The following is a 25,218-nucleotide window of genomic DNA, read 5'->3' as shown; positions in this document are numbered from 1 at the left end:
CTGAGCTGTGAGAGCGGGTGTTTCACTGGGTCCGAGCTGTGAGAGCGGGTGTCTCACTGGGTCTGAGCTGTGAGAGCGGGTGTTTCACTGGGTCCGAGCTGTGAGAGCGGGTGTCTCACTGGGTCCGAGCTGTAAGAGCGGGTGTCTCACTGGGTCTGAGCTGTAAGAGCGGGTATCTAACTGGGTCCGAGCGTGTAAGAGTGGGGGTCTCACTGGGTCCGAGCGTGTAAGAGCGGGTGTCTCACTGGGTCCAAGCTGTGAGAGCGGGTGTCTAATAGGTCCGAGCGTATAAGAGTGGGGGTCTCACTGGGTCCAAGCATGTAATCGTGGGTGTCTCACTGGGTCCTAGTGTGTAATCGTGGGTGTCTCACTGGGGTGTGGCAGCTCTCGTGGCCGTGGGAGTGCTGTTGGTGGGTTGGTGTTACCGGTAGTATGGCGTCTTCACAGAGTTTATGGAAAAGAAGCATTGATGGATGTGTTTATTTTGGTGCAAACATTTTAAAAATCTGTGCATAGATTTTTCATAATATGAGCTTCCCGTGAACTTTGTGAAGACCTCTCATTTTTGAGGAAAATCTTGCGTCTCTTCTGTGAAGAGCACCTGCTGTCTCTGCTCCTGGCTGTCTCTGGGGAGTACTCCTGGGGTTGGGCTGGCCACTGAGAAGCTATGAGAACCTCATAATTATGTGTTCTATCTAGTGTTTAACATGCAACTCTAGCTTAAAAATAATTTTCTACTTTTTCTAGCCTCAGAAGTTCTGAACACCTGTAATTACTATATTGGTACACTTAAACTAATATGTGCTATGAAGAATTGATAAGTCTTAGTTTTACATATCAATATTTAATTTTCTTTTTTCTAAAAAGGAGTTGTTAGAACAGTGTTTTTTTTTAAGAATTATTTAATTTAACTTTATTTACTTATTTTTAATTTGACCAGAGAGGGAGAGAGCAAGAGTGATAGAGAGCGAAAACAAGCCGCCAGTTCTGGGACTCGAACCGTGGTTGGCCATATTAGAGTCCAGTGTCCTTAACCACCACACCACCTGCCAGCTCCTTAGAAAGTTTTTTTTTAATTATTTAATTCCATTTGTTATTTTTAAATTTGACCAGAGAGAGAGAGACAGAAAGGGAAAGTGAGAAATTAAGCCTCCAGGTCCTGGACTCTAACCAGGGTTGGCCATCTGGGAATCCAGCGGCCCTAACCACCATGCCACCTGCTGGCCCCAGAAAGTTTTTAACTGTAGTTAAGGATAAACACTGTTTTTGGTCAGTGGAACAGCTAATATAAAATAGACCTAATGTATAATCTCGTAATTTTCTGATCATGCCCTTTATTTTTTTAAGCATTTGCCGAGATACTGGGGTGTTGGAAAAGTCATGACGTATTTTACTACTCAGAAATACGTCGTGGCTTTATGGTGACCCAGTAGAGAAGAACTCTCTTACAGACGGTGTTGAATTGCTGTGTGTTCTCACCCCCAGTTTAAGAACCCCCTGATCATGCTGCTGCTGGCCTCCGCAGTCATCAGTGTTTTGATGCGTCAGTTCGACGACGCCGTCAGCATCACTGTGGTAAGGGCGTTGACATGCTCTGTCTGACTAGCTCTGCACGTGTCGGTTGCTTTCTGCTCTGGAAAACGAATTGAGAAATGCCCGTGGGTTTCTTTTTCTAATTTAGAGAGTCTGCTTTTAGTCGAAGTAATCTTGACTAACATTCAAAAGGTCTGATTAGCACCCGTGAGAGTTACTTAACCTGGTAATTTCATAGATATGCTATAATTTGTAATAATTTCATAAAAATTGATTGTTTTACTTTCCATTTGATGTGAAATTCAGAATATTCGGTGCATGCTGTATTTACTTTTTTGTTGTTGTCGATTTTTGCCATTGGACACGTGCTAGGGAGAGAGGAGGAGAGAAATCACCCCCTGGGGGCAGCTGCATCCTCCTTTTTTGGATTGTAGACATATACACACATGTCCCTGGCATGCCTTTCAAGCCACTGGGTCTGGGACTCAAGCCATGTTGTCGACCTTAACCACCATGCCACCTGCTGACCCACCGTGTGTGGTTTTACTTTTTACCGAGTTTATTCTAGCTTCCATTGAATAATGTTCCCTATGTTTGAATATATAGTACTATGTGGATCTGGAGCAAACTCAGGTGCTTGCTCATACAAGTGAGATTTGCTTCAGAACACTGCAGACCCCACTGCAGAGCTGCAGGTCCTGACCTGTTCCCGCTCCTCCCGGGAGTCTGAGACGTGCGCAGACCCCTGTGAGGACAGGCTGTCCCAGTCCTTCCACTGTGGGCTTTGGCGTCAGTACCAGGAAGCCAGGAAGCAGTGATGGATAGAGCTGTTAGAGCATATTACAAATGAGTGGCCCAAATTGTATTTCTAGTCATTTATTTTCCATCATTGTTTCTTTTAAGAATAAGAAACATTGTTTCTTTCTTTTTTTGGGAGAGGTTTTTGCCATAGGGCGCCTGTGAGAGAGATGGAGAGACAGAAAGCAAGAAATCACCCCCCAGGGGAGATAACCACACCATAATCCCTTCTCCATTCTCCTCTCAGGATCTTGGGCATGCACACACACACGCCCAGCATGAGTTTAAGCCACCAGGTCCGGGACACGAACCACGGTCGACTACATGGGAGTCTTATCGACATAGCCATTACGCTAACTGCTGGTCCTGAAACATTGTTTCTTGATAAAGAAATTAAAAGCCTATTAAATATTGACTCTTGTGTGCATACCCTTTTTTCAGAATTTTAAAATTTTATTATTTGCTATTATTTTTATTTTTAAGTTTGCTGTTGGGTGTGTACGCTCACCAGAGAGAGGGAGAGAGACAGAGAAAGAGCAAGCACCAGACTCGGCCCTCTCTCTGCGGCCAGCTGCGGGGACTCTGCCTAAGCTCCACGCCACCTGCCAGCTCCAAGGACTTTCACTTTTTAAGCTGAATTAATAAGTAGAAATTAAGACAAACTAATTGAAAAGTATATATCTGTAGATGTCATCCCCATAAACAAAAGGGATCCTGAGATCAGAACAATTGAGAAGCTGTCCTGGGGAAGGCAAGCCACTGGAAACTGCCTTTCTTCCGCCACAGTCCTCAAGACAAAGTTGTGATTCTTTTTTTTCTCTAGTTGATTTCAGTGTTTAAATAAAATATGTTAGGTGATAGAAAAATGAAATAGTTATTTCTCATCTTAATGTCTAATTTGAAAGATTGTTTCTTTGTCTCGTTTAGGCAATACTCATCGTCGTTACAGTTGCCTTTGTTCAGGTGAGTAAGTTGTCCGTTTTGCCAACATGCAAATGCTATGTTAGTTGGTTAAAATTATTAAAGTGGCTTGTAGTAGTTACTGGGGGTAATAATGCCTCTCAGAACTTTTTTTTTTTTTAAGTGACATTTTTGCTACAGGGTACGTGTGCTTGCCAGAAAGAGAGAAAAAGTGAGAAATCACTCCCAGGGGGATGGTCACGCTGCAGTCCCTTCTCCTCCATCCTTCTCTTAAGATTTGGATATGTAGGCACACATATCAGGCGTGAGTTTCTAACTGGCAGGTCTGGGACTCGAACCACAGTTGGCCTCATTGGTGTCCAGTGCCTTAATAACTGTTCCTCCTGCTAGCTCTAGAACAAGTTTTTTTTTTAGAGATTTTGCTATAGGGCATATGCGCTCGCCAGACAGAGAGCGACAGAGAGACAGAAAGCAAAAAATCACCCCCAAGGGGGATGGTCACGCCGCAATCCCGTCTATTCTCCTCTCGGGATCTTGGGCACCGCACGCACACGCGCCCAGTGTGAGTTTGAAGCCACCGGGTCCGGGACTCAAACCATGGTCGACTACATGGAAGTTCAGCAACATAGCCATTATGCTAACTTCTGGTCCCCAGAACAAGTTTTTAAAAGAATTTAGATACTGACAACTCTTTAGAAAGGTTTATGAGACTAAGCATTGAGCATTGATTTAGGTACTGAGATGAAGAAAATCCTGTTTTCATATTTGTTGATGTTCAGAAGAATAGAAATAAAGGGAAACAAAAAATAGTAATAGAAATAAAATCCAGCAATGACTTTATCTTTCCGATTAAAAATTGGCAAAGGTGGACCAGCAGTTAGCATAATGGCTATGTCGCTGGATTCCCATGTAGTCGACTGCAATTCGAGTCCCGGACCCGGTGGCTTAAACTCACGCTGGTTGCGTGTGCGTGCGTGCCCAAGATCCCGGGAGGAGAATGGAGAAGGGATTGCGGCGTGGCCATCTCCCGGGGAGGGGGATGATTTCTCGCTTTCTCTCTGTCTCTCTCTGTCTTTCTGGCGAGCACACGCTACCCTATAGCCAAAACCTCTCCAAAAAAAAAAAAAATTGGAAAAGGTTTATAGTTTTATAATATGATTATGTTTTAATACCTATTAGAACTAATCTATATGAAACAAAGTATAAAAATAAAAGGTTAATTTATAAAGAAAACATTTGAAGAAAATTTCATAGATCTCTGTGATTGATTTCCTTAGCAGAATGGTATTGTTTACTGAATGGTATTTCCTAACTTACTTCATTTGGGTATTGTTTGGGCATTAAAATATTTCTAATTACTATTGGTAACCGCCTTCTTCCTTTCATTTAAATTCATTATTCCTTCACAGAAGAGATGTTTAAATCTGTGTTCAACTTCCTGTTTAGCATATCCATTAAACAATAACTAAAGCACACACAAAAAAAATTCTTAAAAATTACTTTGAGGTCAGCAGATGGTGGAGTGGTGTCACTGGACTCCCTCATGGCCAACTGTGGTTCTTGTCCTGGACCTGGTGGCTTGAAACTCAGCCAGGAGTGTACGTGCGTGCCCAAGATCCCGGGAGGAGAAGGGATTGCGGCATGGCCATCCTCCCTGGAGGGGCATCTCTCACTGTCCCTCTCACTGTCTCTGTCTCTGGTGAGTGCATGCGCCTTAAGGCAAAAACCTCTACCAGAAACATTTTTTCATGAATGGGGGTAGGTAATGTTGGGGTTTTTATTAACGAGTATAGGTAATCAGTAAAATTGTGGGCTTTGTTCCATGTTTATTTAACTGTATGTAACTTTTATGAATATTCATACTGTTTTGGAATATATATCAGCAGGTCTTATTTTTGGATAGCCTGGCTAATGAGAACAGAAAACTTAGGGAAAAATATGGTACTTCGGTGTGATCTTGAGGTTTATGCTGTTTTGTATCTTAGAGTTACATTTTGAGGGGTTGTCCAGTGACACAGTGGTGAACTGACGCCCGTGAGGCAGGCCACCCTGAGTGTCGGGGCGTGTGGGTGCCCGTGATCCGGGCTGGCCGAGGTGAGGTCAGGGGCGGTGGCGTTGAGGTCCGGCTGGCGTGCTCGCTCGCTTTCTCCCCATCCGTTCCTCTTTCTCCCTTGGAATTAAAAGAGACGGTATGTTATACTTTTGTGGTTAATCTCATATCTGAGTATTTCTTACCACTGCCCCTTCCTTTTATATCACTCTCTAAGTTAAAGTTACCCGGTTTATGCGAACCCAATGTGGAGAGCCAGCTGGAATCAGACACGTGTAGTAGGTGTGTGAGCTCCATTCGTAGATCATCAGGGTCCTTCGATTGCGAACATAATCATCTTTCTTAAAATAGCCAAATGTCGACCTCACGCAGGTGAGCCTAGACTGTAGTTCCAGATGGGGCATCGCTCACGGCAGGTGTCCGTCCCACCCTGTCCGGGCCTGATCGGCAGCTGCACCCCCTTGCATCTTTTGTTCGCTTGTTTTAGGGTGCATGCGTTCGCTTGAGAGACACCGAAAGTGAGAGACCTTCCCCTGGGATTTGGCCACACTGCAGTCCCTTCTCTGTACTCCTCTTGGGATACTGGGCACTCATGCACACACGCCTGCCCGGGACTGGAAGTGAGGTCGGCTGTGTGGGACTCCAGTGCCCTAACCACTATGCCACCTGCCGGCCCACCCCCTTGCGTCTTCATGTGTCAGATGTATAGAGTGCCCCTTCCAGGAGGAGTCCCACAGGCGCCGTCCCCTCGCACGTAAGACCTCAGTAGTTCGTTCCTTCTGGGACACACGGCCCTGTCATCAGGACCCCTACGACAGGAGTACGATCTCCACATTAGTGAATGGCACTCCACGCACACTGGTGTCAGTTACTGTAATGCTACGTCTGAGACCAGCTGCCAAGTATCTTCATGACAGGTTCATTGGATGGAAAATTTAAAACATTATGAAAAGCCGGTTCCAGACTGCCAGGTCTGGTTCCTACATACGTGCGACTCCTTTCCCCACGTGTGCCATGGAACCCACAAAGCACTCTACGAGCAGCAGGTCAAGCCTTCTAAAGATCACGCTTACTGTCAGGTGAACTTACCACAGTACTTGTCCAGGAAATTCTTTATCAAAAATATACCCTCGTTTCCTAACCCTTGATCGTTATGTGTAAATGTGGTCTATCTAATGTAGGGGAGTGTCCTGTGCTCTGATGTGCCCGTGCTCTCTCTGTGTGTAGGGGAGTGTCCTGTGCTCTGATGTGTCCGTGCTCTCTCCGTGTGTAGGGGAGTGTCCTGTGCTCTGATGTGTCCGTGCTCTATCCGTGTGTAGGGAGTGTCCTGTGCTCTGATGTGCCCGTGCTCTCTCCGTGTAGGGGAGTGTCCTGTGCTCTGATGTGCCCGTGCTCTCTCCGTGTGTAGGGAGTGTGCTGTGCTCTGATGTGCCCGTGCTCTCTCCGTGTGTAGGGAGTGTGCTGTGCTCTGATGTGCCCGTGCTCTCTCCGTGTGTAGAAGAGTTGCTTTCTGTGTCTTTACACTTGTACTTGGCTTTCCCCTCGCTCCTCTCTGACCTCCATTCCCTGCCGTCACTCTGCTTCCCAGGCTGGGGACTGCCCGTGGTCTGTGCAGTCAGGCGGCGATGACCACCTGCCGGATGCTTTAGGGATGGCTGGCACGTGGTGTACCCGGTGGCACTTTGGCGAAAGGGGCCTCTCGACGATGTTAAAGTGCAGTCTCAGGACCGAGACGAGGTGGGAGAGACGGGGCAGTGTCTGCCGTTTACCATTGCCAGCTAGGATTAGTGAGCATTTTCTGCAAAGATTGTTTTATGGAGTTTGGGGTAAGGCTAGAAACTCCTTGGTTTTCTTGGTGTTTTTTGGGAGCCATGTCCTGTAACTTTTGTACTTGGTTTCTCCTTACATCTGTCCCGCTTTCTTAACGACAGACTGGTTCAGGCGTTGAAAGTGACTCTCATATGTATTGCTTGTGTTTTGTGCCTGAAGACACTTGTGACGGGGTGACATCTGACTAGTACTGGCGCTGCTGTCATTTCAGAGCAAGCTTGACTCTGCTCCGGGTCGCTCCCCTCTCCCCGTGACCCGTCTCAGAAGGGGGCCGTGCTCAGTGCAGACGCGCTGGCCATGCTGCGCAGAGCAGGCTGCTCAGCGTAGGGAGCTGGGGGTGCTTCCCTGCCGCTTCCCCTGCTGGCGTGTGGATGGCGGAAGACGGGACTGTCAGGGTAGGACTTCTGGGGGTTCCCTCTCCAAGGGTTAGGCACATCCACATCTCCTTGTTTACCTTGGACTCCTCCTAGGGAGATCCACGTAGTACTCCACGGGAGTGAGCGTGGGTTTCCGTGCTCAACGCCCACGTCGCTGTAGCCCATTGTCTTTCCTTTGCTGTCATTGTGCATAATAAAGTTACCTTGATTACGAGGCTCAGTGCTTTATCTTCAGTGACACAAATCATACACGCTTTGGAACAGTATTCAGTTTTCGTTTTCTTCTAAATAACTTAACCTTACGTTTGCAAATCGAACATTGCAATGTGAAGTTGGGAGTACTTAATTATCAAAACCATTTTTAAGTAAGGGGCAAGTTGTTATAAGTAGGAAATTAAGTACAAGTAAAAGAACAAAAGAATTGGAAGAAAAGTAATGCTTGGGATTACTACTTAAATCTAAATAGTGTGTTCTTCGAACATACGTATTTACATTTCTTTCCTTTTTTCTTTAAAATAGGAATATCGTTCAGAAAAGTCTCTTGAAGAGCTGAGTAAACTTGTGCCACCAGAATGCCACTGGTACGACCCTTTTTGTGATATGCATTTCTAGCCCTTTAATAACAGAAGTTGAATGTGACTAGTCCGTAAACTGTGGCCATGGTTTTGTCTAAACGAGGAAGAAGAAACTATTAATCCGACATGAGAACTTCTTGCTGTGATGAATGTAGCAAAAACTACTATTAAAATTTCAGTTCTCAGTTTGAGATTCTTGCGATAGGGATTTTATTTAACAGATACTTCTGAGTGTGTCAGTAGGTGCGAAGCACTTTTCTGAGTGTACTGGTATTTGGGCGGACCCAGGTGGTTCAGAAGGTTGCTTCAGGTTTACATTGGAACTGTCAGTTTTCCAGTGGTCTCCTGTCATCGGAGCATCTGAATTAAGAGCACAGCAGCAGTCCTTTCTTGGTTCTCATCTTTCACCTGCTCTTTGGAAATGGTGTTAGTAATACATTTTCCCTGGCAGGCAGGACTGGCAGGAATATAGCAATGTAATTTGCTCTCGACGAAGCCGCACAGCTTCCTTTTCTGACTAGCTGTCTCTGCTTCCTGCTGCAGTGTGCGTGAGGGGAAACTGGAACACACGCTTGCCCGAGACTTGGTTCCAGGCGACACGGTGTGCCTGTCTGTGGGGGACAGAGTTCCTGCCGACTTACGCTTGTTCGAGGTAAGTGTGGCGATATTTGTGAGAGAAGAGGACTTGGCGCCGGCGGGAGGGCAAGCGGCAGTGGGAAGGACTACACGCAGGTGCAGCTGCAGCTTGGCCGTGAGCACTGTGCACGGGGATCCCGGCCCTGCGTGGCCAACCACGGTCAGAATCCCAGCCCTGGCCCCTCGACGGGACGTGTGAGGCATGTGTGCGTGCGTGCCTGAATCCCGATGAAATGGAGAAGCAGAGGAAAAGCTGTGGTGTGGCCCTTGTGGGGCGCTCGCTTGCTCAGTCTCTCTGGTGACTACACGTGCGCCCTCTGGAGATGAAAAGGGTCAGCACGTTGGTTTGAGACACCATTCTAGCTTAAGGTGTAGGCATGTAGTACGGCTTTTCAAAAGCATCTGTCTCTCATGAAGTCTCGACCTGCCTAGCGAATGTGCAGGCCTCGTGGAGACCTTGCGAGCATTATGGGAGATGCAGAACTTCTGTTGTTGGACAGCGTGCTTCATACAGATTCTCAAGGCACTCCCATAGAGTTCGGCAGAGTGCCGGGACAGAGGAGCGCCGAGGCCAGGCGTGGGCACTTAGAGGAGGGCGCGGTCGGAGTGAGAGCAGAGACGGTCTCAGACGGCGTGGGGTGTTGCTGGCCCGTGCGAGAGGAGTGCTGGGCAGAAGTGGAGAAGCGAGGCAGCAGCGAGCACCCCACGGGCGCGAGGCCTGGCTTTCCGGGCAGAGTGCGTGACGGACTCCGATCACAGAGGGCCTGATGTCTGTGTCGCTAGACTCCCGTGTAGTCGACCGCAGATCGGATCCTGGACCTGGTGGCTTAAAACTCACGCCAGGCGCATGTACATACGTTCTCCAAGTCCTTAGGGGACAGTGGAGGAGGAGGATTGTGGCGTGACCATCCCCCAGAGGGAGATTTCTCGCTTTTTGTCTCTTTCTCTGTCTGTCTGGCGAGTATACACGCCCTATAGCAAAAACCTCTTCAAAAAAAGGAAAAAAAAATAGAAATGAAATGTTTAAGAGGACAGGATTTATTACCTTTCACTTCTCCCTCCAATAAAGAAACAAAAGGTTGAGTTTTGAGTACTCCGTAAGTGGTGTGAGCTGTGAGTCAGGAGTCGGAATGAGGACACGGTTACTAGTTCAGCTTAAACTAGCAGTGGGACTGCGGTGTAGAACTGTCCTGACTAGTCTCCTCATTTTCTGGTTAATTTCTTCGTTTTCTTTCCGGGGTATAGCCCAGTGCTACCACAGAGTTAGGGTAGTTGGTAAATGTTTGTTAAATGAGTGAATGAGCTTGTAAATAAGTAAAATTATAAATTTTTTCCTCATTTCTTAAAGAGTGCCCTGAAGGCCCTTCGATAACAGCTTCTGGAATAAAAAGGATCAAAGAAATTTGAGAAAACATGTATTGCACGGATTCTCCAACTTGAGCCATCTGGCGGGCCCCTACCAGGGAACAGTCGGTCGGTTTTACTTTGCCTGCCGCTGGTTTGAGGTCTGCAGAGGGTTCGCATCTCCAACAACCCGAGGTGCTGGTGGTGCTGGTTCTGCTGGAACCGGACTTTGAAAACCCTTGGTCTGTCTGCGTTCCTGTTGAAGTGATTCACACTAGCGTATTGAAGATTTTTAACTCTTAACTCACTGTTTCCAAAACGTACTTGGCCTGAGTTGGTATGAAAGAGCGAGAGGACGCACGTGTGTGTCCATGATCTCTGACACTTTGGACGTGTCTGTGAGCACCCTTGGGGGACCCTTCTGCGGGCCTTAAACCGCCAGGTGTCCCACAGCGTGATGGTTCTGAGTGTGCGCTCAGAGGAGGCGGATACTTAATTCTGTCAGGGCAGAAACACTCAGACTTGAATCTTTTTAAGGAGTTGAAAGATTTTACAATGATCTGCAAGGAAATACACATTTTTAAAATTCTTGTTGACTTTAATTTGGAGCAAACGTAGAGAGATGCAGCAAGGATGATTTCGTGAATGTTGAACCCAGAATGATAACATTTCTTTCTTGATACCTTTCTTTGATGCATGTGGCTCTTTCTGTCATAGTCTGTTTTCATTTGCCAGACACAGCACCAGGACTTTAAGGGGAGATAGGCTTTTGTCTGAAAGCTGAGTTTTTTCTAGATAAAGAATGAGTCTCGGGGCTGGCAGGTGGTGTGGTGGCTAAGGTGCTAGACTCCCACATGGCCAACCGTGGTTGAAACCCTGGACCTGGTGGTTTACTTTCCCACTTCTCCTCTCTGCGTGTCTCTCTGGTGAGCATGTATGGGACGTAGCAAATTTAAAAAAAGGAGTGCATCTCAGGCGGTGCCCTTGCCCTGCGTTTGTAGTGCTCGACAGAGTGCAGTCTCAGGGTGCGGCAGTCAGCTCCACCTACTTCGAGTTGCGCTGCCTTTGTTTTTTTTCTTTTGAGAGTTTTTAAATCTTTTGTAGAGAGAGATTTGCTATGGGCGTATGTGCTTACCAGAGAGACAAAGACAGAGAGACAAAAAGCAAGAAATCCTTCCCACTCCCTGACGGGGGGTGATCAAGCCTCAGTTCCTTGTCCTCCAGTCTCCTTTCGGGATTTTTTGGCACACACACACACACACACAAACACACACACACACACACACACATCCAGCGTGAGTTTCAAGCTGCTGGGTCCGAGACTCGAACCGTGGTTGGCCATGTGGGAATCCAGCGATGTAACCATTATGCTATCTGCTGGTCCTGACTTCATTAAAAAAAAAAAAAATTCTCTGTAGGACACATGGATTTTTCAGAGAGAGACAGAGAAAGAGGGAGATGAGAAGCCATCTCTCCTGGAGGCAGCCATGCTGCAGTCCCCTCTGCTGTGCTCTCTCAGAACATGTGCTAGTCGTGGGTTCTGATCGCTGCGTCCAGGACTCGCACTGCAGACTCAGCCATGTGGGGTCCAGTCTCCTTAGCTTCCTTGCTGCCCGCTGATCCAACCTCACCATGTTAGGTGGCGTGGTGGTTAAGGCACTAGACTCCCACTTGGTTGAGTGTGGTTCGAGTCCCAGACTCGGCTTGAAACTCATGCTCAGCATGTGTGCGCGCGTGCCCAGAATTCCAAGAGGAGAATGGAGAAGAAGGGATTGCCATTCTCCCTGGGGGTGATCTCTTGCTTTTTGTCTCTGTGTCTTTCTCTGTCTCTCCCGTGAGCACATGTACCCTATAGCAAACCCCCCCCCCCCCCCACCAAAAAAACAACTCTGGGCTTGTGTCTTAGAGGAGTGGGTCTGATGCAGGTGAGGCTAGGCAGCAGAGAGGGAGAGGGTACGTGAGGGGAAATGATGGTGGGCAGCCCTCAGGATGCCGAATATACTGCAAACTTGAATTCACAAGATGCTCTTTTATGTCCCCAAGGCTGTGGACCTTTCCATCGATGAGTCCAGCTTGACAGGGGAGACAACACCTTGTTCTAAGGTGACGGCTCCTCAGCCAGCCGCCACTAATGGAGACCTTGCCTCAAGAGGTAACATCGCCTTCATGGGAACACTGGTCAGATGTGGCAAAGCAAAGGTGACTGTTCTCTTGTTTTGGAAAAAATGTTTGTGTCTAACTATTTTCTCAGTTTTCTGATAATTGTGTGTGTGTGTGCGTGCGTGTGCCTTTTCCCCAAAATGTATGACGAAGGAAGAAACCCGGTGTAGAATTTAATCATTGGCCTCCGTTTGCGAGGTTAGGGAGAAGCCGTACCCCTGAAGTGTAACGTGTGCGTAGTTCTGCCGTTTACTGATAACTGTGGTACTGGTGGTGCTGGTTCTGCTGGAACCGCTAACGCTCCCCTGCCGCCTTGTTAAGGTGTTTCGCTGTAGTGTACATGTGCTTGCCAAAGAGAGAGACACTGCAGGGGAAAGTGAGAAATCGCCCTCCGAGGCCAGCGGCCAAACTGCAGTCCCTTCTCCTCCATTCTCCTCTCGGGATTTTGGGCATGCACATACATGCACCTGGCGTGGTTTTCAAGCCTCCAGGTCTAACATTCAGACGGCAGTCAGCCACGAGGGAGTCGAGCACCTTAATCACTACACCACCCATTGGCCCCTGATTTCTCTTTAATGTAGAAGTAGTGAGAATCCCAGAGAAAGAAGGAGCAACAGGGAGACCCTGCGGTCCCAGAGATAGCAGGTCGGAGCTGCTGCCCACAGTGCGGCTGCCTTTCTGTCCCTTCCCCAGCCAGGACCCACGGGCAGGCCCGAGGCAGGCCCAACCAGGCCGCCGGCTTGAGCTCATCCAGGGGCCCCTGCCCAGCCTGCTGGTGAGGAGCGGCGCTGCAGCCTCAGGAACCAGTAGCTGTTCACGCAACCCCAGGAAAAGGAGGAGCGAGAGGGAAACCCTGGGACCCAGAGCCAGGGGCCAACCAGCAGGCCACACCCAGCTGCTGGGCTGGAGCTCACCAGCCTCCAGGGCGGGAGGGGCTCTCTGGCCTGTGTGCACAGGTGCACCGGCGACGTGGTCTGCCACCCGGCTCCCCGCCAGCCAGCCTCCGTCCGCACTGAGAGCAGTTAGGCTGGGTGTACAAAATCTAAACACCTGAAACTAGGGGACTCTGGAGGAATGTGTTCCCTAGAGCTCCCTTAGCAGTAAAAGGAGAGAAACTCCCCTCTGACACCTAAACCCTACACTCCCACCGTGTGTTCCACTCCCCACCCCCACAGGAGAGGAGGGAAGTGGCTCAGCACTCACACGTATCACAGAGGTGCAGGAGCACACAGCCACAGACAGCTCCAAAGGAGTGGGGAGAAGCCAGCGTACCACTCTCACCAGATGACTAAAAATAAACTCAGAGTCAAAGGAATAGGAGGAAATTAGGAAATACCTCCCCCTCAAGGGATCATCAGTCCTCACCAACAGTGGGTAAAATATAAGCGATCACAGAAATGTCAGAAAAATAATTCAGAATACTCACTGTAACGATACTGAACACTGTGCAAGGGAAGACAGGAAACCATGAGAAAATCCTTCCATGACATGAAGGAGGAGCTCTATAAGGAGATAGACACAGCGAAGAAGAACCAAACAAAACTTCTGAGAGAAAGAATACTTTGCAGGTACCAGTAGATGGCGTAGTGGTTAAACTGCTGGACTCCCACGTAGTTGACCACGGTTCAAGTCTCGGACCCAACAGCTTAAAACTCATGCCGGGCATGTGTGCCCAAAATCCCAAGAGAATGGAGGAAAAGGGATTGCAGCATGGCCATCGCCCCGGGGGGTGATTTCTCACGCTCTGTTTCTCTGGTGAGCACAAGCACCCTATAGCAAAACTCGGGGGGAGGAAGAGGAATCAAAAACTCCCTCCAAAGTATCAACAGCAGATTACACCATGCAGAAGAAGGAATTTATGACCTTGAAAGGAAACCTCCAATTTAGTCCAAGCAACTGGAAAGAACAGAATAGCCATTAAAGATGAGGACAATATATGGAAAATCCTAGGGACCATTAAACAGCCAAATGTCTACATAATATATATATCCAGAAGGTGAAGGTATAGGTAAAGGCATAGAAAAAACTTTTCCTAATATATTAGCTGAAACTTTCCAAACTTAAAGAGACATGAGGACATCCTAATCCAGGAAATACACAGGATACCAAGTAGACAGAACACGAAGATCCTTTCACGCATCTCATAACCTAGTTGGTAAAATCAAAGGCAGAGGGAATTCTAAAAATGGCAAAAGAGAAATACCAAGTTATTTACAGAGGTTGCCCCATTAGACGCTGGATTTGTCCGCTGAAACAATGCAGGCAAGAGAAGAATGGGAAGACATAGTTAAAACTAAGAAAAGCAATTCCAGCCAAGAATACTATACCCAGCAAGATTACCCTTCACATGTGAAGGGAAAATAAAATCACTTTATAAGCCTATAAATCACCAAATCCCTGACTTGACCGTGTCTTCACTTCTGAACATCTTTCCAGTTTCGTTTGATCTTGCTTTTTCGAGGACTTTTCTTGGTAGACAGTACAGTGCCAAGACTCACAGCGTCCTTTTTCTGTCTCTCCCTACTGAGCTGTTGTATGCAGTTCTACCTGTCTCTAACTGGACCAGTGACTGACACCCACAGATTTTTTCCTATCATTAACTCTTATCTCCCACAGTCCTCTACATGGACGTTACAAATTTGTGTGTCATTGGCTGTTGAGATCATCTTTTTTAATTTATGAGATTGTTGCCTGATTTTCTTACTTATTTATTTGCTATAGGGTGCGTGTGCTCGCCAGACAGACAGAGACATAGAGACAGGAAGCGAGAAATCACCCCCGGGGGGGATGGCCACGCCACAATCCCTTCTCCATTCTCCTCTCGGGATCTTGGGCAAGCATGCACACGTGCCTGGTGTGAGTTTAAGCCACTGGGTCCGGGACACAAACTGCGGTCGACTACTTGGGAGTCCAGCGACATAGCCATTACGCTAACTGCTGGTCCTAGCCTAGTTTTCAATCTGTTTTTCTCTAGAACTGCACGTGGCAGTAAAGAATGTCATAGGCAGTTCGGTACGTACCTGCAGGGTGACTATTAGAGCAGGTCTCGAATGTCCACAACAGAGCGTGCCGTGTCAGAGGTGGTGAATGTGTTCATGTGCTCCGTCTTACATACACCGTGCTCACGCCCTCACTGCCTAGATCCTGCACTCGGTGTAAAGGGTGCTACTCAGGAGCATTTGATCAGGGAAAAGGAACTGCATTAGATGTCTCTTGAGTGTAAGATTCAGTTTTCAGAAGTGTCAGTAAAGGCAAAAAATGGGCCCCAGAATGAACGGTGATAAGCTTAATTAGATGTTTGTTTCTAAGGTTTGTGTCACAAGGGTTAAATATTAATGGAAGTGAAGTCAGTTTGCTAAGGGAACATTGAGTGTGTATGTGTTCCTACAGTAATGACTGTAGGTAAGACTTTGAAGAAAGAATGAAAAGTTTTTGTTCTTGTTTTTGATGGGGACAGGTGGTTCTTTCTGACAGTAAATGCGTTTTTCCATTTCTTCCTCTTAGGGCATTGTCATTGGAACAGGAGAAAATTCTGAATTTGGAGAGGTTTTTAAAATGATGCAAGCAGAAGAAGTGAGTACTTAAGGTGTTCATGGTTTATTTGTCTTAAATATGAAATTCTCCACTGCAAGTAGAGAAAAGAATTGATAGATTATCATATGACTATTGAAAGCAATAGTTTATTCAGAATATAACTACTGTAAAAGCAAAACTGGAAATTCTATTATTAATTGGAAGGACCTGGATCCACATTGTCAGTATTCTAAAAGATTTGAATCTTTAATAATTGTGTATATTAGAAAAAGGTTTATAGCAGATTATTTAATATTTTTAAAGAATTAATTTGTTTTTATTATTTTTTAATCCAACAAGAAAGAGAGAGAAAGAAAGTGAGAACGTAAGCCTCCAGGTCTGGGACTCGAACCGTAGTCAGCCATGTGGCAGTCCAGTGCCTTCACCACCACACCATCTGCTGGCCCCGCCAATTATTTATAGATCTTTTTTCTCTCTTTAAGAAATTGGCATTATCATGTAATTTAAAGGATACTAGTTAGTATATTTTTACCGCAGAACATTTTTTTTTAAGCTTAGTTATGGGGCATGAGCTCTCACCAGAAGCAGAGAGAGACCATGAGAAACCCCCTCACGGGGGATGAGGCTGGTGCACACCCTTGTCCCCTGCTCTCCTCTCAGGCTTTGGGGCACACACATCTGCCTGATGGGTTTCCAGGCCGCTGGGTCCTAGGACGCGTCATTGCGCAGTCTTGTGGGACCATGCTGCCAGCTGTCCCCAGGACATGTCCCTTAGCAAAGGTCCGCTCTGTGTAACCCAAGTAAGGATGAGAAAGATTGCTGAGTAGAAAGTGTCAGGCTGTTGGGGAAGTCGTGACGCACTTTTGCATAGAAAAGCACAGAAAAAAGTCATGACTTTCCTGGCAGCCTAACAGCTTAGATGTTTTTCGTTAAGGGTATTAAGGGTGAGTTCTCTCACTTAAAATAGTTGTTACAAATAAAGGGGGGGTTGCATTTTCCAAATACCGCGATGTCCCTAAGTCCTCTGGGTTCCTCAGGTAACTTGTCAGGACTCTGGAATATGAGGTGGTGTTGAAATCCCTTCCCAGAAGCCTGCAGCGAGCGGGGGCCAGAGAGCGGGGTTAGCATTCGGAGCCCGTGGACGAGGCGGGTCACTGTGTGTGTGGGTACGGGGGAGATGGGAACGGACCAGGGAGCACCGGCCGTAACGAAGACCTGAGGAAGCTAGGAGAAGGAAGCACAGGTGGTTCTCCGGGGGAATCATATGGAGAAGGGGCCTTTTTAGATAAATGGGCTTTTTATAATTGCACATTTTTTTCATTCCTTACTGGGTGACCTGTGTGGGCATTGCTTAAAGTTAAAGGACTCAGTTTCTGGTTATAGTGGTGGTGATAGTGTAAGAGGACTTCAGAAAGTTTGTAAAAAGTAGATTCAAAGTACCAGTTTATTTTGGTGCAAAACGTCTTTGAAAACCATGCATAGTTTTCATAATACATATTTTTTGTGAGCTTTTTTGAAGATGCATTGTATTTACCTCATAGGAGAGTTCTGTGGTTACTGTAGGAATGGGTATGTCAGCCACTTAGCAGAGCCCTGGCATTGGTAGGCCTTAGTAAGTTCAGTGAATTGTGCTTACACTCTTCTCCAATTTATCAAGGCACCGAAGACCCCTCTGCAGAAGAGCATGGACCTCTTAGGGAAACAGCTCTCCTTCTACTCCTTTGGTATAATAGGTAAGAGAAGAGTGAGTATGTGTATATTATATTTTTACTCGGGTTTTCTTTTGTGAGTGCGAAGAGTAGACTTAGACTGATATTACTTGTTTTTCTTTTTTAAAGAGTGATTTCCTTGATTACATTTATCATTGTTAGTTTTTTCATTTGATCAGAGCAAAAGAGAGAGAAAGAGAAAGCAAGAAAGCAAGCCACCAGGTCTGGGACTTGAACAGTGCTCAGCCAGGTGGGAGTCCAGGGCCCCTAACCACCATGCTACCAGCTAGCCCCTATTTTTCTTTTTTTAAAGCTTGATACTTTTTGTATTATAAAGCTAACCTCCAGCCATTATCGTTTTCTACAAAGAAAAGATATAACACTATAATTCCTGTATTTGGCATTTCTGTATACATTTTAGAATTTAGTCCTGAATTAAAATCTGATAGTTTTTGTGTGTGTTTAGAGGTTTTTGCCTTAGGGTCTGTGTGCATGTCAGAGAGAGAGACAGAGAGAAAGTGAGGAGTCGCCCTCCCCGGAAGGATGGCCATGCTGCCTTCCTGTGTGCATGTCAGAGAGAGACAGAGAGAGAGTGAGGAGTCGCCCTCCCAGGGAGGATGGCCATGCTGCCTTCCTTTCTCCCCCAGGCCCGTGGACACTCTTGCACACGTAATCGAAGTATTTTAAGCCCCCGAGTCTGAGACTTGAACCGTGGTCGGCCCTGTGGGAGCCCAGCAATGTAACTGCTATGCCAACTGCTGGTCCCGATAGCATTGTTTTATAGGCCAGTTTTTTGTTTTTCTATTATAAATACTCTCTTTTGACCTAAAACGATTTTCAGGTTGGGTCGTACCCCATTGTGTGTATGTCTGTGCATGCAGGTTAAGTATCCTTTATCCGAAATGTTTGGGGACCGAAGTGTTTTGGATGTTTTGGATTTTGGAATTTTTGCATAGGTAGTGAGGTATCTTGGAGATGAGAGTAATTCTAAATGTGAAAATAATTTATATTTTTTCTTTTCTCATTTCAAGAAATGTGTGTTTTTAATCTTTTTTTAATTGCCAGATGGCACATGTGCAGGCTGGGGTGCAATGGCGGTTATGTGGTATTGCAGTCCCTTCTCTGTTTTTGGGATTTAGGCACACACACGCATGTGCAGTGGGGTGCAGTGGGGTACATGGTAAGGCCATCCCGTCCCTGTGGTTGCCCTGTGGGAGCCCAGCAATGTAACTGCTATGCCAACTGCTGGTCCCGATAGCATTGTTTTATAGGCCAGTTTTTTGTTTTTCTATTATAAATACTCTCTTTTGACCTAAAACGATTTTCAGGTTGGGTCGTACCCCATTGTGTGTATGTCTGTGCATGCAGGTTAAGTATCCTTTATCCGAAATGTTTGGGGACCGAAGTGTTTTGGATGTTTTGGATTTTGGAATTTTTGCATAGGTAGTGAGGTATCTTGGAGATGAGAGTAATTCTAAATGTGAAAATAATTTATATTTTTTCTTTTCTCATTTCAAGAAATGTGTGTTTTTAATCTTTTTTTAATTGCCAGATGGCACATGTGCAGGCTGGGGTGCAATGGCGGTTATGTGGTATTGCAGTCCCTTCTCTGTTTTTGGGATTTAGGCACACACACGCATGTGCAGTGGGGTGCAGTGGGGTACATGGTAAGGCCATCCCGTCCCTGTGGTTGGGATTTAGGCACACACACGCATGTGCAATGGGGTGCAGTGGGGTACATGGTAAGGCCATCCCGTCCCTGTGGTTGGGATTTAGGCACACACACATGTGCAGTGGGGTGCAGCGGGGTATGTGGTAAGGCCGTCCCTTCCCTGTGGTTGGGATTTAGGCACACACGCATGTGCAGCGGGGTACGTGGTAATGCAGTCCCGTCCCTGCGGTTGGGATTTAGGCACACACACACGCATGTGCCTGCCCTGCCCCGCCAGTTCTTTACCCCTGAGTTGCGCCGGCGTCTCCGTCACGTACTGTATGTGTGCTTTGATTTTGGAGTCCTTAGTCTCAGTGTGTTGGGTATTTAGCTAGCTTACTGCTGTAAAGTCGACGTGAAACTCTGATTTTGTGCTCGGGAATGTCAGTGAAGTAAGTGTCCACTCTGTTATTCTCCGGTCTCCTTTGTAAGCGCTAAGCAGGAGGTAGGAGGATATTAGGTTGGTTTTGTCTAAGTGGTATGTGTCTCGCAGTTCCTTTCACTCGATTATGGCTATTTTCTAGAAAATCTATAGTGAATTTATTAAATGTAAGGGAATTCTAGCCAATGAAGTCTTCTCTAGTTTTTACTAACTCTACTCCATAGAATTGTCTCATATTTAGTAATAGAAATGCTTCTGCTTTGTGAGTACCTGGTGTGTGTGCCTGTGTAGGAGTTATTTTATTTAAATTTATTTATTTATTATTTTAATTTGACTGGTGGGGGAAGGAAAGTGAGAAGGTAAGCTGCCAGGTCTGGGACTTGAACTGTACGCAGCCGTGTGGGAGTCCAGTGCCCTCATCCACCATGCCACCTGCCGGCCCCACGATTAGTATGATACGTTCGGCATCATTTTGTCAGGGTAATACGTGGAATTGAGTTGAAGCCAGCAGATGGCATGGCGGCTATGCTGGTGGACTCCCAGATAGCTCACTGTGGTTTGAGTTCCAGGCCCGGTGGCTTGTGCGTGTGGTGCGTGCCCAAGGTCCTGGGAGGAGAGAGGAGAAGGGGGTACGGCGTGGCCATCTCCCCTGGGGGGGTTTCTCACTTTTCCTCTCACCGTCTCATCCTCTCTCTTCTTTGCGCGGGCACACTGACAAAAACCTCTATAAAAAGTTGCAGATCGAGACTTAATTTTCTTTGTACCAGAGAGGGAGAGGCAGAAAACGCCCCTTCCTGGGCGACAGCACACAGCCGCCTCGCCTGATTTCTCAGTCCTGTTGGGATTTGGGCACGCACCCCATGTGCGTGGTGTGTCCCTCCGGCTGCCGGGCCAGGACGCACACTGCCTGGCCAGCACCGTGGGGTCCAGGTCCCCACCCTCTGGGCCATGGGCCAGGCTCCCTCCTCTCAGACTTTGGGCCCACACACACATGCCTGAGGTGCTTTTCAAGCTGCTGGTTCAGGGCTCGAAGTGCCCTGGACCTGGACTGTGGCCACGTGGGATTCAGCCAGATAATGACGACACCTCTGGCTGGACCCCTTAGTCTCTATTATTTTTAAAGAAAGGCTAAAGCAGGAAATGTCGTTTATGTTCATCAATTTAAAATTTTTTGTTCAGTGCCATAAATGTATTGGGTCATTGTAAAAGTCATGATGTTTTCTGTGCAAAAATGTGTCATGACTTCCGACGACCCAGTAGCAACACTTAAATGTTGGTGCAGTTTGGATCCTCAGTGAGGCGCATTACTCTTGGAGACAGGTCCTGTTTTAATTCTCACAGTCCAGCCACGGTTTGTTGATTGGGGTCCCTCTGTATGTAACCCAGACTTCAGAGGCAAGGTCTGAACACCAAGTTATGAAGACTGAAGTTCCAGTGTTTACTTTGGCAAAAGTCGACATACCTGTACATTTTATGCTGCCTTTTTCTTCCCATTGTATGAAAACGTGGTTGTATTTTCTTGAGCTATCAGGTACTGCTTTGCGGGGTGGGTGGGAATGGTGGCACCAGAGGTTAAACCGTGTGTGTCAGGTGCATGCTTTATCTTTGTAAGCGTTTAAACGTAATGGGTTGTTAGCGTCACGGGGTGCTGTAAAACCTTGTCGTTGTGACATGTGTACTGTTCATCTCATCTGGAGAGACGCTCCCGATGCCCTCGGCCTCTTACCCCGTCGCCCTCAGTGGCGTGGTAGAGGAGGCGACAGCAGCCACGATGCCCTCGGCCTCTCGCCCCGTCGCCCTCGGTGGCGTGGTGGAGGAGGCGACAGCAGCTACGATGCCCTCGGCCTCTCGCCCCGTCGCCCTCGGTGGCGTGGTGGAGGAGGCGACAACACTGTTTGTTCTGTCCCAGGCATCATCATGCTGGTCGGCTGGTTACTGGGAAAAGACATCCTGGAGATGTTCACCATCAGTGTGAGGTAAGCTCCGACACCTGCTGTACCACAGGCCTCTGGCCTCTCGTCGTTCTGAGTGCGTTCCGTTGTGGAGACTGTAACGGGGAGCCCGTGAGAGTAACAGCTCTGCTCAGCGAGTTCGCAGCCACGTACATAGATGATCTGTAGGAAGGCAGTGGACAAGACCCACGAGATGTCGGGTTATTAACATGCTCCTGCATTTTTATGGGTGAATAGACAGGGATTGTCAGCACTAGCAGCACCGAAGAGAAAGACCGCAGTGCAGGCCGTGTGGAGTCCAGCGCCTTAGCCACTACGCCTCCTGCTGGCCCCCAATCTTAATTTCTGAGGATTGTTCCTTGTAATGGTTGACAGAGTATAACCTTTATTCTTTCTTCAAAGTCTTCCAAAGAACAAGAAATTTTAAAACTGTTTAATAGAGCAAAACTTACTTTGTAATTACCACATGGTTTCATTAGACTCTTTATAAATCTAAAATGCATTATGATGTCTTTAGCGACTATTCATATTTCCTGGAAAATTGTGTTATTTTATCACCCTAGGGAATATTTGCAAAGTTACTTTCCGTTGTGCTAAAAATGACTAAAACGGTACGAAAACAGAGTGATGGATCGCCCAGAAGGTCCGTAAAGTAGTAAATTGACACTCCTCTGTTGCCCTTCAGTTCTCTTACTGTGCTTTAAACTGTCACATCATTATTTTAGGAAGGTACAAAAGAAATCTGGAGACGACATTTTTGTAAATTTTTTTGGTTGTGTATTCATCAAACAAAGATGAGAATTTAGAGTTATTTACTTTTTTTTATTTTTTTGCTATTGGGTGTGTGCACCTGCCAGAGAGAGAGGGAGAGTGAGAAGTGAACCTCTAAGCAGCAGGGCCCCACCACAGCCCCTTCCCCTTTCCCCTTCAGGCCTCTGAGCATGCGCACATGCACCCATCGTGATTTTCAGGCCGGCAGGACTCGGACCCTGCAGTGGGCTATGTGGGATCCCGCCTCCTTAACAACCTCGCCACCTCCTGCCCTGATTTTTACTTCCTCCTATAAGGAAAGCGAACAACTGACGAGAGAAGTCTTTGCTAGACGAGTCAGAAAGTGAGTGAAAGGAGTCGGGTGGAAGCATTGTAGGCATTAATGATGGGGGCGGAATTAGGCACGCACGTGAAATCTTAAAGGCTGTGGGCCCTTGAATGATGATACTCTGGATTTTCTTGAACTTTTTTTTGAGAGATTTTTGCCATAGGGTGCATGCGCTTGTCAGAGACAGAAAGATAGAAACCGCCTCCCCGGGGAGGGTGGCCACACTGCAGTCCTCTCTCTCATTCTCCTCCTGGGATTTTGGGCACACGCATACACATGTGCCTGGCGTGAGTTTCAAGCCCCTGTGTCCGGGACTCAAACCATGGTCAGCCCTGTGGGAGTCCAGTGATTTCTAAGTCTCTTGGATTTCTAAGGACAGAATAGAAACGGGCGTGGTTTCCAGTAGTGACTCTTCAGCAAGGGCCTCGTCCTGCAGTGGCTTCCAGCAGCCCTCACCATCTTTGCTGAAGAGCGTAGGACGATGTGCTGCTTCTTTCCTTCAGTGCTTGTCCATCCACACCTACTTCATTGGAGAAACGCTTGAGGCTAATCTGAATATAAAGAGGGTTCAAGGAAATAGAAAATGCAGAAATGGAAAAATTCATAGGACCCACATTGTTGGTTCTCATAAATCTAAAACCAGAACTGTCTTACAGCTGTGGAGCAGTGCTGGTCTTTGTTCAGCCACGTTATTTCAAAAGTATTAGATTTTGATGAAACGGATGCAAAAAGAAGAGCCGGGTCGGTAAGCCGCACCTTCGGAAACACGTTCTGCACCAGATTCACGCGCACTTGGTGAGCAGCCGCTTACAAGAGGTGCTGCCCACTTCACGTACGTGCCGCGGTGTCAGAGAAGTCATGGCGCACTTACGTCTTTTCTGCAGAATAAATGAGTCACGACTTGGCTCACAACCCAGTACATCTTCAGATTTAGGAAGAGTTTTGGGTTAAAATGAAAATTTCTAATGAGGTTTTCCACAGTCCCTTTAATTGGAAAATTATTTGTGAAATGACTTCAATGCAAAAGGTTGAAAAGGTCCACCGGTCTAGATTATCCATGGTGATGTCTGTTTCTCACGGCGCTAGGAGGGTTAATGGAAGCGCAAGGGAAACTGTCACATCATTATTTTAGGAAGGTACAAAAGAAATCTGGAGACGACATTTTTGTAAATTTTTTTGGTTGTGTATTCATCAAACAAAGATGAGAATTTAGAGTTATTTACTTTTTTTTATTTTTTTGCTATTGGGTGTGTGCACCTGCCAGAGAGAGAGGGAGAGTGAGAAGTGAACCTCTAAGCAGCAGGGCCCCACCACAGCCCCTTCCCCTTTCCCCTTCAGGCCTCTGAGCATGCGCACATGCACCCATCGTGATTTTCAGGCCGGCAGGACTCGGACCCTGCAGTGGGCTATGTGGGATCCCGCCTCCTTAACAACCTCGCCACCTCCTGCCCTGATTTTTACTTCCTCCTATAAGGAAAGCGAACAACTGACGAGAGAAGTCTTTGCTAGACGAGTCAGAAAGTGAGTGAAAGGAGTCGGGTGGAAGCATTGTAGGCATTAATGATGGGGGCGGAATTAGGCACGCACGTGAAATCTTAAAGGCTGTGGGCCCTTGAATGATGATACTCTGGATTTTCTTGAACTTTTTTTTGAGAGATTTTTGCCATAGGGTGCATGCGCTTGTCAGAGACAGAAAGATAGAAACCGCCTCCCCGGGGAGGGTGGCCACACTGCAGTCCTCTCTCTCATTCTCCTCCTGGGATTTTGGGCACACGCATACACATGTGCCTGGCGTGAGTTTCAAGCCCCTGTGTCCGGGACTCAAACCATGGTCAGCCCTGTGGGAGTCCAGTGATTTCTAAGTCTCTTGGATTTCTAAGGACAGAATAGAAACGGGCGTGGTTTCCAGTAGTGACTCTTCAGCAAGGGCCTCGTCCTGCAGTGGCTTCCAGCAGCCCTCACCATCTTTGCTGAAGAGCGTAGGACGATGTGCTGCTTCTTTCCTTCAGTGCTTGTCCATCCACACCTACTTCATTGGAGAAACGCTTGAGGCTAATCTGAATATAAAGAGGGTTCAAGGAAATAGAAAATGCAGAAATGGAAAAATTCATAGGACCCACATTGTTGGTTCTCATAAATCTAAAACCAGAACTGTCTTACAGCTGTGGAGCAGTGCTGGTCTTTGTTCAGCCACGTTATTTCAAAAGTATTAGATTTTGATGAAACGGATGCAAAAAGAAGAGCCGGGTCGGTAAGCCGCACCTTCGGAAACACGTTCTGCACCAGATTCACGCGCACTTGGTGAGCAGCCGCTTACAAGAGGTGCTGCCCACTTCACGTACGTGCCGCGGTGTCAGAGAAGTCATGGCGCACTTACGTCTTTTCTGCAGAATAAATGAGTCACGACTTGGCTCACAACCCAGTACATCTTCAGATTTAGGAAGAGTTTTGGGTTAAAATGAAAATTTCTAATGAGGTTTTCCACAGTCCCTTTAATTGGAAAATTATTTGTGAAATGACTTCAATGCAAAAGGTTGAAAAGGTCCACTGGTCTAGATTATCCATGGTGATGTCTGTTTCTCACGGCGCTAGGAGGGTTAATGGAAG

At 47.0% G+C, this 25,218-nt stretch overlaps 1 protein-coding gene across 1 annotated transcript in view; it reads left to right on the top strand.

Moving 5' to 3' along the window:
* Positions 1-25,218, top strand: part of ATP2C1 (ATPase secretory pathway Ca2+ transporting 1) — a gene marked incomplete in the record, with an annotated part of 93,026 nt that overhangs the window by 24,358 nt on the left and 43,450 nt on the right. Inside the window, 8 exon segments of the mRNA XM_014591585.1 lie at positions 1,486-1,575; positions 3,259-3,294; positions 8,029-8,090; positions 8,628-8,736; positions 12,108-12,263; positions 15,729-15,797; positions 17,416-17,491; positions 21,470-21,536. Of these exon segments, the coding sequence (XP_014447071.1) occupies positions 1,486-1,575; positions 3,259-3,294; positions 8,029-8,090; positions 8,628-8,736; positions 12,108-12,263; positions 15,729-15,797; positions 17,416-17,491; positions 21,470-21,536 (665 nt within the window).

The sequence above is a fragment of the Tupaia chinensis genome, unplaced genomic scaffold (assembly GCF_000334495.1).
Source record: "Tupaia chinensis unplaced genomic scaffold, TupChi_1.0 Scaffold000601_1, whole genome shotgun sequence".
Taxonomy (NCBI): domain Eukaryota; kingdom Metazoa; phylum Chordata; class Mammalia; order Scandentia; family Tupaiidae; genus Tupaia; species Tupaia belangeri.
The sequence above is the reverse complement of the archived record's forward strand: the minus strand, read 5'-3'. Positions and strand labels throughout refer to the sequence as shown.